This window comes from Schistocerca cancellata, chromosome 4, assembly GCF_023864275.1.
Source record: "Schistocerca cancellata isolate TAMUIC-IGC-003103 chromosome 4, iqSchCanc2.1, whole genome shotgun sequence".
Taxonomy (NCBI): Eukaryota; Metazoa; Arthropoda; class Insecta; order Orthoptera; family Acrididae; genus Schistocerca; species Schistocerca cancellata.
Window position 1 is genome coordinate 776,830,781 of NC_064629.1, and position 18,491 is coordinate 776,849,271.

Below are 18,491 nucleotides of genomic sequence, written 5' to 3' on the forward strand. Positions count from 1 at the left end.
TAAGTCAACTACCCTGGCCAGCAAGATCTCCGGATCTGTCCCCCATTGAGCATGTTTGGGACTGGATGAAGCGTCGTCTCACGCGGTCCTGCACGTCCAGCACGAACGCTGGTCCAACTGAGGCGCCAGGTGGAAATGGCATGGCAAGCCGTTCCACAGGACTACATCCAGCATCTCTATGATCGTCTCCATGGGAGAATAGCAGCCTGCATTGCTGCGAAAGGTGGATATACACTGTACTAGTGCCGACATTGTGCATGCTCTGTTGCCTGTGTCTATGTGCCTGTGGTTCTGTCAGTGTGATCATGTGATGTATCTGACCCCAGGAATGTGTCAATAAAGTTTCCCCTTCCTGGGACAATGAATTCACGGTGTTCTTATTTCAATTTCAGGAGTGTAGATCCCCATCTACCAATTTATCATGCATCTGGCACAGAATACAAAAACAAAACCATCATGTCTGAGAACTCCCCCCCCCCCCCCCCCCCCCCCCATCCCCTGACCCTTCTCCTGCTACATCAAATAACTTACATACTGTACTTGCTGAACAGCATGTTAATATCATATAAAATTGCAATTTGTGTTGTTATACAAATATATTTTTGAGAGCAGAATTTAAAACTTCCCCTTTCTTTTACTACTTCCAGGCAAGTGAGTAATTTTTGGCAATTGATTAAAGATTTAAATTAATCAAACGAGGTGCCTTTTAACTGAAGTTCTGTCAGGTAATGAGATGCCAGAATTAGAAGCATGAGCTTCAGCCCATTTTTTTTAAACTCTTCAGAGGTGTTTTTAGTTATTTAACTTTTGTGTATAACTTACCACGGATATATATAAATTATTTTCAATTTCTTTCCTAATGCTGTTATTGAACTATGTTATGTATTTCTAGCACCTTGTTATACTTTGTCCATTTCTTCTCAATACGTACTGAGTGCAATAAAGTGTGCTTAAGTTTAAACACAAAGCATTTAACCACAAAACAATGTTTGTAGAAAACTATATACGCATTTCTCACTGTTTCACTTTGATTTCTTGCACTACCAGGAAATATCATTCCAATATTTAATCGAGTTTGGACTCTAAACTGGTTTTGTTATGCTGGCACATACATCCCATATCTTTTTCTTATTGTAATGTCTCAGATGCTTATATAAAGGTGTTGTGACTAACAAGCAGCTTTTGAGTAGTCCATAGAAATGTAACTCACTTTATGCCCACTGTTTTGCAAGTTACTCCAAATCATCTTTAAGCGATGGGAGTAAATTGTCTTCTTGACCAAATGAGTCCTGAACACACTAGTCCTAATACCTTAAACGAAAATATTCAGTACTTGGCCAACCACGTGGTAACATTAATGTGATGTGACAAATTACAAATAATATAAAAGAACTTACAGAAAATAATGTCAAATTTTAAATTTGCCCATAACACTGTTTATTATGACTAAATGTAAAATAATTTTACTTAATTCTACATATGACAGTTTTGTGTGTAAGAAGAGCAGTGTGTGCTATAAAATCTTCTGGCCTTGAAATGATTAAACTAAAGCCTATTCACCTAATATAATAAAATCACTAGTGCAAGCAACATTTTTCTCAGAAAGTACAATAATTTCTCATTACAATAATTTCTTGACTGAAAAAATAATTCGGTCACATTCTGTGGAAACATCTTATCTTGTCTACAAAGATACTACACACACAGCCAACTCCTATAGCACCAGACCTTTAGAAACAATTACAGTATTGTCAGGTCTAATAACAGATAAAAAATTATCTTCTGAACATGAAAAATCTTTGCAAAACCGATGAGAAATTGCCAAAAACCAGGCTAATCAGCTGATGTTTTGGCAGGAATATAACCTATGCAAGTGCTATTAGTTTCTGGATATCAATGACACACAACCATTTTCATCAGTAATAATTCAATGCGGTACAATGCTGGTAAGAGTACACTGTTGACAATTACCAAAGTTTTGAGGGAATTGTGTTGATTGTGTTAATAGGATGTTAAACTTATGTGGACAGAAAAGAACAAATATATATTATTATATGATTTCCTTTTTTATTCTTGTTCAATAAATGTAACAAACTACTCAGACCATTGTAACAGTGTAAAAGTCATATTGCTTTTTGTTGGTGTTCAGTAGCACATCAGTCAAAGGCTTGAATACTCTATTGTGTATGGCTATGACAATGCTAGATGTGTAAATAAAAAAATAAAATAACTTACTGGATCAAGAGTGAACACATTACCACTGGGTGAACACACTGAGTCCCTTACATGTGTAAAAAAAAAAAAAACTGGCAATGTACTGCCTCCACCAAATCAGGTTTGACCCTATTGTAAACAATACGAGTCCTGTTATAACTTTCAGCCCAGCAAAACAAAACTGTTCATATAACTTTTATTCCACAAACTTACAAGCACAAATTTGTGGATACTTAAAAAAATTCTGCAACAGTGGCACTGCTGGTGACAATTTGTGCGGTAACTGTTACTATAAGCAAAAGGAGTGACCGAGTGAATGTCTTTGTCCTGAAGTTTAACCTTGTGTGTGTGTGTGTGTGTGTGTGTGTGTGTGTGTGTGTGTGTGTGTGTGTGTACGCGCATGCAGTGGCGAACGCACGTGCATGTACACATTTACATTTTTTTAAGGGGTGGTGGCAGAAAGAGAATAGAGGGTTAGGTTGGGTCAAAGTCAAATTAAAAGGGATTGCTTTGAAAAAATTATGGCTCTCAATTAATGGGGAATATGGTCTAAGGTAACAGTGTATTGACCCGCACTCATTGCTTTTGAGAATTTGTTTTTACAGACAGTATCCAAGAAGAAGCATTTTAATACAAACACAAAATTAGGAAGTATGGTATTGAAACAAAGATCATCTGAAAGTTTCCTCTTCATGCCTCATAATTCTCAAGAAAATGCAATTCTCAAAACTATTTACCCAGTGTAGCAATACATAATTCCTACATACTGCCCTTTTATTTCACAGGCCACAATTTACAATCAAAATTCACACACTATCACTGCACTAAAGAGAATATGATATGCATATAACAAAATTGTTTTTATATTAGGAGTACAATAGATTCTACTACTATCAAAATACAATGATTGTAAGATAATGAAATTTTGATGTTTTAATTAGTTGTACCCAAACGAAATGGTCCTCTGGCTTCCCCCCCTCAGTAATCATATTTGTAAAGAATTATTTTGGATTTCATTATTAAAATGTACAATATATAGATCATAAACAAGGAGATGAAATAAGGCACACGTTTGCGTACTATGCAGTACCAGCTGCATATGATGTACTGCATTCACATCTGTTTCTCAAGAATGGTCAACTGTAGTAACAGGAATAGCTAAATGTTTGGGTTTTCCTTGCAGAAGCGTGACTTTGCTAAAACTTAAGACTTCTGCATAGAAAAATTTGTCCACAGCACTCACACGAACATGAAATTTTTTTAGACATATCTGCTGAAAATTAAACCACTCGCAACATTTTCCATAAGTATAGAATGACTAGGACACACATTCATGTATTCCAGCTATAAATTTTCACTTAATATTTACAAATAAACATTAGCTGACTAACAGACAATAAAATTACTTTTAGTAGACTCAAGTATTAATAACAAATACTCCTAACAATGGCAATGTCTTTTCTCAGACTTCTTACTCAACATATTGTTTCTTTTACAGTCTAACAGTGAATGTTTTCCATTACGAATGTAATTGTCTTATTGTATCAAGAAAAATCTCCTCAGAAAATGAAATGACATATGCATAAAAAACACTAAGATAGTTTGCAGAAAGCAGGGAAGCTGTATTACGAATGAGAGATGCAAGCACAGCCCGAGTGAGACCAAAGATAATGTTAATTCATTAACTGCAAGGTGAGACATTACAGGAAAGTCACTTACAGCACGAATAAAATAAGTTTGCAATTGAGAGATTGCTGTGGTTGTGGGTGAGGTGAGGGGTGTGTGTGTGTGTGTGTGTGTGTGTGTGTGTGTGTGTGTGTGTGTGTGTGTGTGTGTGTGTGAGATTTTTGGGGGGGGGGGGGGGGGGGGGGGGGGGAGTTCTGCTAGCCTGCAAGCACGCACACTTGACAAGACTCTGCAAGTACCTACAAAACAGGCAACACAGCAAACACACTGTGTTCTATGATTGGGTGGCAGCTGGCCCCAATACTTGACATCTATAACAATGTTACTTTAATTTAAGTATAGTGACCCATGAAGTCTAATTAAATCAGACAATCTAGAGGAGAATTAGATTAGGAACAGACACATGGGATGTGGTACATGAGTTCTGATATTTGGACAGAAAAATTACTGCCAATGGCCGAAGTAAAGAGAATATAAAATGCAGGCTGGCAATAGCAAGAAAAGTGTTTCTCAAAAAGAAAAGCTGTTTAATATCAAATACAAATTTAAATGTTATGTTGTCCTTTCTGAAGGGATCTATCTGAATTATAGCCTTGTATGGAAGTGAAACACAGACAAACAATACAAACAGGAAGAAAATAGAAGCATATGAAATATGGTGCTGCAGAAGAATCCTGATGATTAGATGGGAGGAGAAGATAACTAATGAAAAGGTACTGAGCCAAATTGGAGAGTAAAGAAATATATGGCCCAACTGGACTAAAAGAAAGGAACGGTTGGTAGAACTCATTCTGAGGCATTAAGGAACAGTCAGTCTGATAATAAAGGGAAGTGTGATAGTACAAAATTTAGAGGGAAAACAAGAATTGGGCGGAGTTCAAATGGATGTAAGTTGGAATAGTTATTACAGAGATGAATAGGCTTGCATAGAATAGAAAAGCTGCATCAAACCAGTCTTCAGACTGAAGAAAATAACAACAACTATTACTACAACTATTATGATCCATTCCACTGCATGTGGAAATACAGAACATAATAATGAATTTTTTTTTTATATAAACTAAAACAATGCTACAGTGGTAGCATAGATAAGCAGACAATAGATAAAACAAAAACTTTCAGAGCATAACTAAGAGGTTAGAGCATAACTAAGAGAAGTTGTCTTCAGTTTTACCACAATAAGTGATATATCAGAGAAAAACTTTCTAACAGTAATAATTCACACTGAAAGTCAATAACAACCTTGTGCAAAAAGTTATTACCCGATCCCAATTCATGAATGTATCAAAATACTGCCAGCAAGAAGGAAACAAAGAGGATTACTTTCCCACACCAGTATATTAGGTTTTTCTTTTTTTTAGTCTTAAAGCAACAACCATTCATGATTCTTACAGAGCATCCTTTGGGCTGAAAAATAAATTCCAAACGGATCTTGTTCCCATATGTCATGTCTCTCACAAGCACAAACACAAGCATATGACACCACACACACACACACACACACACACACACACACACACACACACACAAAGCAATTCTGAGATATTCGTTTTCAGATCACCTTTCATGCATTAACCCTTTAGAGCACATTTTGTAAAATAAAAACTAAATCTTTAACAAACTGATGTTCGAGCCATGATCTATAAACAATTGTGAAAAATTTTCAGTAGTTTGCCAAATACTAATCACTAATAGATTTCCAACTGTGATTAAATCAGTTCACTGTGATGCTGTACTCCAAGATATAAATATCAAATAAAAACACGTAAAGCATGATAGAGTCTTAAATTCTTTATGAAAATGAAAATTTCACATTCCATTTTTATACATCATCTTCTTCTGTTACTGTCTCTTTTTGCTTGGTTTGACTGCTCTGGATTTCTGTTTTTCTCCACCAGCAAAAAATGAAGTCAGTACTTCTGACATTTCTGGCATATCATACTTAGTTAAATTATTGATCTGCTCCATCTCCTGTTACGAAAATATCAGCATATAATTAATATACTACAGAATAAGTGGTAAGAGTAACTAAAGGATGAAAAGAAATTTGGATGAACAATCAAGAGTACATATGCTGAATCTTGGAATGAAATCTATTTCACATATGCACTGATGATACACTGATGCACAACAACTAACACTTCCCTTAACAACGCATTTATTTATTACGAATGACAACCAAATGTTAAGGGATTATCGTACACCTGGCATGTGAAGACAACATAGAAAACGGCAGGAGTAGGGTAATTATGGCGTATGTAATAAATGAACTACATAAATGATGGTAAAAGCTACTGTTATTAATGATTAATGAGGCAACTTGATGTGCTGAGAATGACACACACTTAAAGACCTCTTCTATTAAAAAAATTGCAAAAACACAAAAATTATCACTGAATGTAATGTATCTCATTAGTTACTGGAAAAATAAAACAAATTAAAGTATTTAAATTGACAATATTACCTTTCTTGTTTCTGGATCATTCATCATTTTTGGGAGTACCATGATAAGTAACAATGGTAGTACCATCATAAGTACCTGAAATTAGTAAAGTGTGTATTTTAAACTTACCACATTACAGAAAACATTAGAAATTAAAAAGATTATGAACCAAAGAAATTAAACTAATTTGGTTTAGAAAGTCTTACAAAATTACTGCCTGCAGAAGAAATGGTAGTAATTATAAGAGTTAAATAACCTTTAGCTCTTAATAGTAACACAAATGAAGACCTATACAGTAAAGAAGCTGGCTGATTTTGGGATGGGATTCGTGGCAGAATTGAAGCAAGGGTATTTATTTTACCTGGAGTAATTTACAATTACTTCAAATCACAAGAACACTGAATCGGCATCTCCAAATGAACCGATATTTAGTACTATAGAAGGATGGTTCACATCCCAATGTCGTACCCTGTGTGTTTAAATACTGAACACCCATGTATAATGAATGCATAAATCCCACAAGAAGAGAAGAACCAAGAAAAATAGAAGGGTCAACCACCAGTCTCTGAATAATCTGGCAACAGGGAATGTACAAACAATGAGTGTATGACAACACAATTCATACAGCCTCTACATAAGTAAATTGTAATCTAGCATTAAATCTAAAAATCACCCAATTTTCTAGCTATGGATATATTATACTCCTTGAAATTGTACTTCAAACACTGCTTTATATATGTCTTAATCTCCCTAAAGAAGTCAATGGTGATTCTGGTACAAACAGCAGTTTTAGCACACTTCTAATTCATTTTTATTGAGTCACACAAGCACACCCCTTCTCACTTTGTAACCCTAGAAAAACCAAACATGGCTTTCAGCACACACATTCGGCTCCCTGTGCTCACTTTTCTGGCGTAAGCTATTGTAAACAATGATTGTGCACTTTCTGCATAACCTTACACGAATTTTCCTTCCTTTTCACGTAAATCTTGCAAAAGCGCATATTGTTTAATAATAATAATAATAATAATAATAATAATAATAATAATCTCATCATGTACTGCACCTATTAGAGGAAAGTCCTGTCTACAATCACTACCAAATTGAACAAACTGTAGCATAGCCACGTACACCACCTGTATAAGATCTTACTTAGTTTCATATTTGCAATGAGTAATAGCTTCGCCACGACAGAGGGTCTGGTGTGAACCAGCTGCAGCTTAAGCCACCACCATCCAAGCAACGAAATATTACTAGCATTATAATAAATTAAATTTGACCTCGGCCATACACTAAATGGAATAAAACTTTCTGTTATGTCAATAGCTAACAACAGTGTTAATTCCAGTGTTGTGTCTACAGTACTTTTAGAGATACACAAAATACAGAATTTAGGACTTCCATGAGAAATTAACACCCTGTCAAGTCCATATGTATCAGTTAAAAGCAAATGATGTTTAATGACTTGTCAAGCCATCCAATAACATAAAAATCACATAATTAGAAAAACAAATTAATTTTACATAATTTTATATTCTAATTACATCATGATTTATGTTAAGTATTGCCAATTTGATTTGTTTTATTGCTTGAGCAGAAAGGAAGGAGCAAGTGTGATATGTGTATGACATGAAAATCTTTCCAATTGTAACTGAGCATATACAAGTGTGGGAACCTGAATGTGACACGCTGATTGTTAGCTATGTATGTAGGGGGCGACGTGAATTGTGAAGTAGCCACTTTAAGGTGCTATGGAATAATAATACCTCCTATAGTCCTTCAAACAATTGATGAAAAAGTTAATCTGATATGTTTTTTGTGGTGCTTATTATTCAATAATTCTGTCTAAAGTAACTTCAGTATGGGATTGGTTCAAGGCAGAGAACATGGGGATTCCATGGATCTAAATATATAAAACTGATTGGCTAAATTCCAACTGAGCCAATCAAAGCAAGACAGTCCATTAGAGCTAGGAGCGAAGTTTGGTGTATGGGTCTGGAGGAGTCAGTGCCCAACTCTCATGATGGTCAGACACGTTTGCACTGAGCTGGGTAAAAATGTTTAATTTTGAGTAAATGTTGGATTTAAATGATTGTGGAGTAGCAGGAAGTGTTACCTAATGAACTACAATGATGATTGCGTGAATTTTGTATCTTTTATGTATAAACTCTCCAGGTTGTGCAGTTCTAACCGAGAACTTTTAGTTCAAAGTAAACATTCACAAAGTATTGTGTGAGCAGTCGAACTATACAGAAATCCATATGTATTTTTGGTATCAAGTCAGGGTTGAGATCTTAAACCAGCTACTAAGAGTGACTGTGGTGGACGTGTGAAAGTCGAATTGGAAACTGTAACAACTGTGGGCTCGGTAAATTAAAACTGTACAAATTGTGACAATACACTGGAGTTTTCATTCTACAGCTCTCTCTCATTTGGTCGTTAGCGACACCTGGAACTTTATTTTTGCTCCTTGTCAACACATTTAGAGTGGCTAGTTCCTATTACAGCTTTTCTAGCTGAGAAACATTATACATCATGTCAGGCCAGATGTGTTACAGACGGTCAGCTAAAGATGGCTGGAGCATTCTTGTATACACACAATGAACTGTGCCACCACAAAATGCTTCAAAAGCAGTTTCAATGGACACTTCCTTCTCACTGATCTGATATCTTGTTGATCAAAAGTTTGTGCAAGGCCCAGAAATCATCCTACTATTCTCATGACGGACTTCTTCAAATATTTTCAGTTATGAATATCATTCAATCTTGCTTCAACTGTGACTGAAACATATTAAGACCTACATAAAGCTTTGATAAAATTATTGCTGGCAAGTTGTCTGCCTCCCAAGTTTTGCCACTTACATCTTTCTTTATGTTGATTTTTGTAAAGCTAAAATTTCTTCAAAATCTGTAAAAGATATAGAAGTGGATCAGTTATTTTACCCCTCTTGCATAAAGGAGTCACCTGCACTTTTTCCCAGTTGCTTGGGACATTGCACTGGTCAAGAGATTCATGATAAATTCAAGCAAAGTAAGGGGCCAATCCCATAGAATACTCTTTGTAAATCCTAGCTGGGATTCCATCAGGGCCTGGTGACTTACTTGCTTCACACTCTTTCAGTTTACACTATATGCCACAGATGCCTGCTGCTATGTCCTCAGTACAGGAATCTGTGCAATGATCATACAACGATGTTTGGTACAATCCTCCTGCATGAACAATTTCTTTAATGTGAAATTTAATACTTCAGCTTTCCTTTTGCTATCTTCCACTGCCACATCAGGTTGGTCAATGAGTGTCTGGGTAGAAGCCTCCAACCTGCTTAGCAATTTTTCATAAGACCAGAATTTTCTTGGGTTCTCAACTAGATCCTTTGCTAAGGTATGACAGTGGTAGTTGTTTCATGCTCCACGCATTGATGTTTTCAGAGACACACGAATCTCAAAATTAATTTTTTTCTGTTATCATTTGCACATTCTCTTTTAAGCTGATAGTGTAACAGTACAAGAAGATGAAAACAACTGGACTAAAAAATAACCTAAATATTGGCACCCTTAATATATTAACCCTGCTCTTTCTAGAAAAAATACTCCCCTAGCCCTCTTGGCCAATTTATTTTAAGGGTGGTTTGAAAAGTTCTCTGAACGGAATAGAAAAAAAGTACTTACATCACTGAAACTTTTTTTTTATTTTTCAATTTAGTCTCCTTGTAGATTAATGCACTTGGTTCAACTATGTTCCAGTTCCTTGATCCCATCTCGAAAATGAGTTTTCTCCAGGCCTGCAAGATAGTTATCAACTCCGGATATCAATTCTTCGTTTGAAGTGAATCTTCATCCACCAAAAAAATTTTTAGTTTTGAGAAGAGATGGAAGTCTGATGGAGCCAAATCAGGTGAATAAGGTGGGTGTGGCAACGATTCCAACCTCAGTTTGTGTAATTTTGCCATGGCGACAGCACGTGTGTAGGTGCATTGTCTTGATGGAAGATGACTTTCTTCCTTGCTAAACCTGCCTTTTTTCACGTGTCTTTTGTTGCAATTTTTCCAGGAGGTTAACACAGTATTCTCCAGTATTGTTTGCCCAGTAGTGAGATAATCTACAAACATAATTCCCTTCCCATCCTAGAACACTGATGCCATGACCTTTCACACCGAAGAAATTGTCTTTGCTTTCTTTGGTGGCGGAGAATCAGCATGTTTCCACTGTTTTGACTGTTGTTTTGTCTCTGGGTATAGTAGTGCATCCAAGTTTCATCTATGGTAAAAAAACAGAACAAAAAAATCTTGTTTGTTTCTCCTAAAACGGGCCAAATATTGTTCCGATATCTCCATTCTCATGCGTTTTTGATCCAGCAGCAGGAGTCACGGCACCCATATTGCAGATAATTTTTTCATTTCCAATTTTGCAGTTAAAATGTGATATACCCTTTCAGATGATATCTGGCAAGTGCAAGCAATTTCATGCACTTTCAATCAGCAATCCTCCATGACTATTTTGTGCACTTTTGCAATGATTTCTGGAGTAATAACACATCTTGGCCGACCACTGTGTGGAGCATCACCTAAGCTCTCCTGACCAAATTTAAATTCATTTTTCCACTTGGAAAGTTGAATATGAAGGCACAGAGCCCCCAGTGCATTCCGGAAAACGGCGTGAATGTCCTTTGCTTTCATACCTTTCTTTATGAAGTACTTAATCACAGCTCGGACCTCTATTTTTTCCATCTTCACAAATCACTATGTGGGAACAATAGAGCCACATCACCACCACAGCTCTCTTCCAAGAGCACTGACATGGCACGTGTTTATAGGCAACAGTCCAATGAATATCATGTGAATAACTCATTGGGCTAAAGCTGACCTCTCGTGGGGATGCCGAGAACTTTTCAAACCACTCTTTTAACTTTTAGTAAACATTGTCACTATAAATACATCTTGATCACTAATCCCTGTCTCTATACTGACACCACTGATAAGCTGAGGCCTGTTTGTTGCTACAAGGTCGAAAATATTTCTGCTGCATGTGGGCTGTTGAACTAGCTGCTCAAGACAGTTTTCAAGAGACTTGTATTCAAAAGTACTTGGCAAGACTGCCTGTCCATAACTCCGGCACTGAATCCAAGGATGTCCCAGTCTGTACTCGGTAGGTTAAAGTTGCCTCCAACTAGTATTGCATAATCTGGGCATTCCTGTGTTACTAAGTGTACACTTACTTTGAATGATGCTCAAACTGTAACAGTGTAATCTGGCAGCCGTTAAAAACATCCAACAAATAACTTCATTTCACCTAGAGCTGTCATATGCATCCAGGTAACTTCACAGTCAAACTCAAATTTTACCTTGATAGAGAGAATATTTTTGTTGACTGCAATAACACTCCACCCCCTACAGAATCTAATCTGTCTTACTCATATATGTTCCACGACTCGCTAAATATTTTGGAGCTTTCTACTTCAGGTTTCAGCTAGCTCTTGGCCCTGAGAATAACAGGCTGTGTACCAAACCTCATGGAGGGCAATAAATTCGGAAACTCTAATGGATACTGCAACAATTTACTTATAAAATATCGTCAGTCAAAGTGTCTTTAGTCTGTACCTGGTCTGATTTTGCTATCTGTGTGTCAACTGCAGAGGGTTTATCAGAGTACCTTAAGCTACCACCTAGCATAAAAAACCTCATTTACCCTCCACGAGTAATCTGCTATCCTAGTTGCAATTTCCTTTGTGTAATGCACTCCTGGCCTACCAACAGACATGCTAGTAGTCTCCATCTGATAATGTAGATCCAGAAATACACAGCCAAGACCATCACAGAGTCGATGAAGTCTTTGCCCAAGACCCTCCACTCAGCTCCAAACCAAAGGACCCCAATCAACTGCGAGCTCTGACTGCACCCCAGGGCACAAGGCCAGCAGCCTTCACTACTTCTGCCAGCCACCTGTATGAACCGAGAAAGGCCTCAGAACCCAAGCGACAGGCATCATTGGTGCCGATGTGAGCCACAACTTTCAGACAATTGCACCTTGCATTCTCAATAGCCGAGGCAAGGCCGCCTCCACATCTCTGACGAGGCCGCCCATCAGACAGGTCAGGCCGCCCATCAGACAGGCTGAGTGCACATTGGCTTTCTTTCTGTCTCTGAACAGTATTTCTCTAAGAGGTTCCATAACATGTCTAACATTGGAGCTCCCAATGACAAGCAAATCTGCCCCCCCCCCCCCCACGTGCCTGCTCAAGCCCTGCTGAAGAAGCAGCCACCTGTACACTAATCAGGTGAGTAAGCAAGGCCAGATAGCCAGCCTTCACATTGGTCCTCTTGCCTTGAGGCATGTGAATGCATTACTACCTGCCACTCATCCTGTAATGAGGTCAGATGACCCATTTGGGTTCCACTGGAATATGCATTGGCAGCAGAGCTTCAGAGTGAAACACGTGACAATTGATGTATCCCATGCAATGGGACAAATGTTCCGCCACCACGACACTCTGAGGCAGTAGCCTGAAGACAGCTGACCATACCTAAAAGCACATTCAGCTGCTTACAAACTGGCCAGGTGCTGCTGTGTCCGCACACAGCACGCACACAACCTATCCATCCCAGCATACTAAGAAAACGGAGGAAGAACTAAATACATAACCTGCTGCTCTGCAGGTGTTTAACAGGTGACAGTCAAAAAGAATTGTTCCTGGTTCTTCAAAACAAACAAGTGAGTAATAACTGCACTAAAGACTGCCTGAATTTACACTTTTAAGTTACAAAATGTGAGATTACACCTCTTAAGAAAAAAGAGACACAGATTATTTAAGAGTTAAACTACTAAGAAAGCAGAGAAATAACTAAATACCTAACTTGTTGCCCTACAAGTGTGTGGCAGGTGACAGTTGTAAACACTCTCATACTCATGTATTGATTGAACCTACTAGTAACAAATTGTGGTAGACCAAGATTAATTGTAATTAGGCCAACTGAATCTTATGATACCATATTGTAAGACTGTGATACCCTGGAGTGTTTTTGAGCTATAAATTTTCCGTATTTATTTATTAACTAACTTAAAAAAAAAAAAAAAAAAAAAAAAAAAAAAAAAAAAAAAAAAATGGGGGTCCGTTTGTGAGAGATATAATGTGAAACATCGCAACTGGAAAAAGATAGTAATCCTACTGATTTCACTTTAAAAGTGAATGGAAACATTATTTTGAGGGAAATTTGTATCTGTGGGGATGTAATGTGCCTTCATTTCAGTCATAAACAAATGCCACATATACTCACCAAATCTCCAAAATTTTATTTAAGTTGTACCAAACCATAATTTATTATCTCTCAGATAAACAGCCATCATTTTATCATGAAAATACAGTTAACTCCACTAGAAACAAACTCACTTGATACAAAAAACACAATATTTTCAAATGTAAACAAAATTTTACACAGAGAATATTTTGGAAGTTTCAGTTTTTAATTCAGGAGAATTTCATATATCTTTTATAACTATTTTGATTCTTGGATTTTTCTAATCATGAAGCTGTACTACTTTACCTAAATTTTCACTGTTATTAATACTGCATGTTACCATCATAATGAATCTGAAAAATTTCCAGAACATTCTGGTGGGAAATGTTAAGTTAAAAATGTGTCTCCAAATGTGAACCAAACAAGCTGTTTCATATTTGTACTGAGACACATTATGGTTCGCACACATCTGCAAGTAGTTCATAGTTAGTATGGCTTTTGTCCACCAAAAATGCTCCTTTGCTACAAATACAAACACTGTTGTCAAAGAGTTTTATGGTGTGAACTTCCTGTACTGCTGAGTGAAAACGTGAATTTTCTTTTAATGTGACAATTTGTTGGGAAAATTCTTAAATCGCTCAAGTAAATGTGGAGTAGTGCAGACAACAATTAATGACAGATGAGGCATAAAAATCAAATACTGAATAAACAACAAAACAGTGTTTTTTCTTGCAATAAAGACCCAAGTGACCTGTTAAACAGCCTAATCAATGAGAACCACGATTCAAGGAAGACCAGCCAACGATGAGTATTTTGATCCACCTGACAATAAATACACTTCATTAGCTATATATCGGCTAGAAGTGTGTATCTAAATTCTGAACATTATTTGAACTTGAATATTTCAAAAGAGATTGATCAATTTTATGGTGAATGGGTACAGAGGGCAGTTTTAAGTGTTTGGTTCATCTGGATGTTATTTCTCTGATGAGTTTCAAAATCTAGCAGCATACCTCAGAGTTCCTTTGACAAACTCCTTTAATTCAACCTGGTGAGGATTCCAAAACACTCAAGCACTACTCTGGGAAGGGTCACTCTTGTCTTCTGTACACAGTCTCCTTTATAAATGAGCTACACTTCCCTAGAATTCTCCCAATGAACCAAAGTCAACTATTTGACTTCCCTATTACGAACCTTAGGTGCATTTTCCATCTCATGTTACTTCGCAGCATTACGCCTACAAATTTAATCGATGCGACTGTGTAAAGCAGCACATGAATAACATTGTACTAGAACATTACATATTTATTTTCCTACTCATCTGCATTTTTGGCCTTTAGAATAAGCTGCCCTTCGATGCACCAAACAAATTTCATCTAAGGCATCCGTATCATCCTACAGTCACTCATAGATGACACTTTCCTGTATGTCATAGCATCTTCTGCAAACAGCTGCAGATTGCTGTTCACCCTATCTGTCAGATCATTTACGCATACAGAGAACGAGTATTCCTGTAACACTTCCAAGGGTCACTCCTGGTGATATCATTGTCTCAGATGATTGCACCAATAGCTCTACTGCAATCCTTCCCTTGTTCCAAGAAAGGACTCAGAATAGTTTCACTACAGCAGCAAGGATACTGTCATGCCACCAAAAAATCATCTTAATAAGTCCCACTAGTATATCTCTAGAATGGATATTCAGTTGCAGCAACATGTTACAGAGAATACTGTTAGGGTGAGATCCGAGTTCTCCAGCTGACACAAGACAGGCACTAATTTCTACATGGAGAAGTGGCAGTTGTCTGTGTTAAGCAACTCTAAGCCCAGTCTTCTCACCTATCCAGTCTCCTAATGGTGTCGGAATATGGAATACTACCTGACACGAGATGATAGTGTCAAATATTCTGTCATCGTCTACATAATAATGCATGTTGGAATTGCTGGTCATTACTTACCTTCAGGAAGTGAAGTGTATAGTACTGCCAATACACAAACATAAAAGGCTCATACCCCTGTTGCTGGAACGGAACAGTCAATAGGTATCAGAAAGTATTATCATGACCTCTTCTTACTTTCTTTAATCACTCAACAAGTCTATGCCTGCAGCTGACCATAAGGTTGCTAGTTTGTATCACCTAATATGGACCAGAAGTGATATTCATCTATCCTCACTGCCCGAGTGACATTTTTCATTTCACAACATAGCAGGTTGCTTATTATGTTATGCTAAGTGTTTTCAAATTGATGTGTATGCAGCTTGGGAGATCCAGCCAGTTGTACAACATCCAAACTGCTTTGTTAAGCATCCATAATCACACCATGTAAATAGACTGCTATCTGAGATGTGCAGTCAACAAATAAGTGGTCATTTGAATGGAGATTGGTACCAACTACCCATTGGACTGGGTCTATAAGGACACAGAGCAAAAGAAAAAACTGATGGCAGAGAATGATACAGCTAATAAGTTCAAGCACATCAATTCTTTTATGTTCAAAATACATATATCCTCTGGGTCCCTTAGGACTTAGTCTTCCTTAGGCAATAGAAGTCCTATAATTAACTCTCTGCAGGCCCCTATTAAGAGAGCTGAAATGGTTGGAGGGGCACCAAACACACATAACTGGAACACTTTCACTTAACTTGACACAAGCAACAGTATGAGCCCACTTAGCTTACCCTTATAAACATAACAAAAACAGACATGCTTTGCACAACTGATGCCTACATACATGCAAGTACACCCACGAGTATATTATTCATACTAATTTTGTATCTGTGTTTATACAAGCAACCGATGATTTTTCATTTTCTATTTACTTTTCCTTAGTTGTTTGTGATACATACTCTTCGAAATGATGGGCTAAATAACCAACACTGGAACCTACTAAACACAAGAGGTGTGAAAAATTAATCTTCGATCAGTTACTGAGCATATTGTAGAAGAATAATGTCTTTAGCAAAAATAAATGAAAGGAAAAGGAGAGGGTGCCGACAGTTATGAGTGTGTGAAAGTTGAGCATACAGATGTATTTTGTGATGCAGCAAAATCAGAAATTATTGACAGTAATTGTGTTGAATTCAGTGATGATTTATAGCTCCCACACTAACAGCAATAAAAACTGGGTACACTATGGAACAAAGAAACAACATTCATTGTCATCCATTTTCCAAACAAGAATGTTTACTTATTCATCCTACAGCAATAAATCAATATATTTCTTTGTGTTACTTTTTACATATGATTTGCTTCAGCTTGTAGCTAATGAAACAATGCAAACAAAATATTTATCAGCAAAAATTACATGGATTGGACTAGAATTTTTCACTGGAAACCTCAAAGCATAAATGAAGTACTTGTATTGTTGAGCCTTTCAATACATAAGAATAATGTAAAACTCATTTGATTAAAAGACTACTGGAAGAAATATTTTGAAAAATAGAGGAACCTGCATGAATATGAGCAAGGTGTTCATTACGTTTGTTAAAAATCCAGAGCTCAGAAACCATATGGTACAAGCCACAGTCTATCTTACATTATTTCAACAGCAAGATATATTCTTCAGGAAGAGATCTATCTTTACTATACCAATGACTGGCTGGTGAAGAAGACTGTAATTTAGGTGGTGTATATGAAACAAGGCATACCTGACCAAACAGCTGAGTGTGTTACTAGGTCCCTTCTGGGATTCTCAGAGGCAAGTCTACCTGGATTGAATCTGTCTTGCAGACTGACAATGAGGACTGGTGAGCCAGGAAACGTGGATGTAGTTTTTAGGCATCAGAAAGTATTATCATGACCTCCTCTTACTTTCTTTAATTAAAGAATGAGTCAACAAGCCTATACCTGCAGCTGACCATAAGGGTGCTTGTTTGCATCACCTAATATGAACTAGAAATGATATTCATCTCTCCTCAATGCCCGAGTGACATTTTTCATTTCACAACATAGCAGAGAGTTGAAATGGTTGGAGGGACATCCAGCTAGGTAACTACTGCGCTGGTATCTATGTCCCACCTCAGACACACACTAAGCAAACATTTAGAAAACATTCTCACATTTTAACACGACATTTACTCTAGATGCAGACAGATGGTGTACACAGACTCCGTCCTGGGGGTAGTGGTGGTGTCAGGAATGGCATCCCTCCACTAACTGCATTGACATTGCCAAAACCCACATCATATTGCTAACCCTGAAGAGAAATGGAAGAAGATGAAATGATGAAGAAAATGAAGAAGAAGATATGAATATGAAACAAAGAGTGTAATAATGCTATCACGATGAACATGAATGATATAAATGAGTGCAAAAGAATGCATGATGAAATGGGGGAGAAGATCATTCTGAAATTGTTGGAGGACAGCTGCATATTGGGCAACATGTTGTTGTTGTTGTTGTTGTTGTTGTTGTTGTTGTTGTTGTTGTTTTCAGTTCCAAGACTGGTTTGATGCAGTTCTCCGTGCCACCCTACCTCTTCATTTTCGAATAACTACTGCAACCTACATTCTTCTGAATCTTTTTAAGAATAGAAATCAGTCAGTCATCAGCTGCACAAATTTTTATTAAGTTAACTTCTCGACTACTTTCAGTAAATTAATTTGCCATCCTTAGAAGATCATACAATTACAGACTGTTGGTGCTAATCATATCATCATATGTCTTATGGTTTTTTAATATTTTACTTATGATGCCAAGTTTTTTTGGTCACCATATCTTCACATTTTTACATTACTTTTTAAACTGCTTGACAGTACTATATAACAAATTTTAACTAAGGGCTCCATCGTCCAGAGTTTGCTTGACAATTGCTTTCCAAAGTAAGCTTAATTGTATGATCTTCCGAGGATGGCAAATTAATTTGCCAAAACCAGTCAAGAAATTAATTTAACAAAAATTTGTGCAGATGATGACC

General features: G+C 37.0%; 1 protein-coding gene across 1 annotated transcript in view; it reads right to left on the reverse strand.

Annotated features, from left to right (window-relative positions):
* Positions 1–2,043: 2,043 nt before the first annotated feature.
* LOC126184602 (ER membrane protein complex subunit 7 homolog) overlaps positions 2,044–18,491 on the reverse strand; it is a 47,733-nt gene continuing 31,285 nt past the window's right edge. Inside the window, exons 3-4 of the mRNA XM_049927047.1 lie at positions 6,365–6,439; positions 2,044–5,871 (exon numbers count right to left, since the gene is read on the reverse strand). Coding sequence (XP_049783004.1) covers positions 5,743–5,871; positions 6,365–6,439 — 204 coding nt within the window. The 3' untranslated portion in view covers positions 2,044–5,742. The remainder of the gene's footprint in view (positions 5,872–6,364; positions 6,440–18,491) is intronic.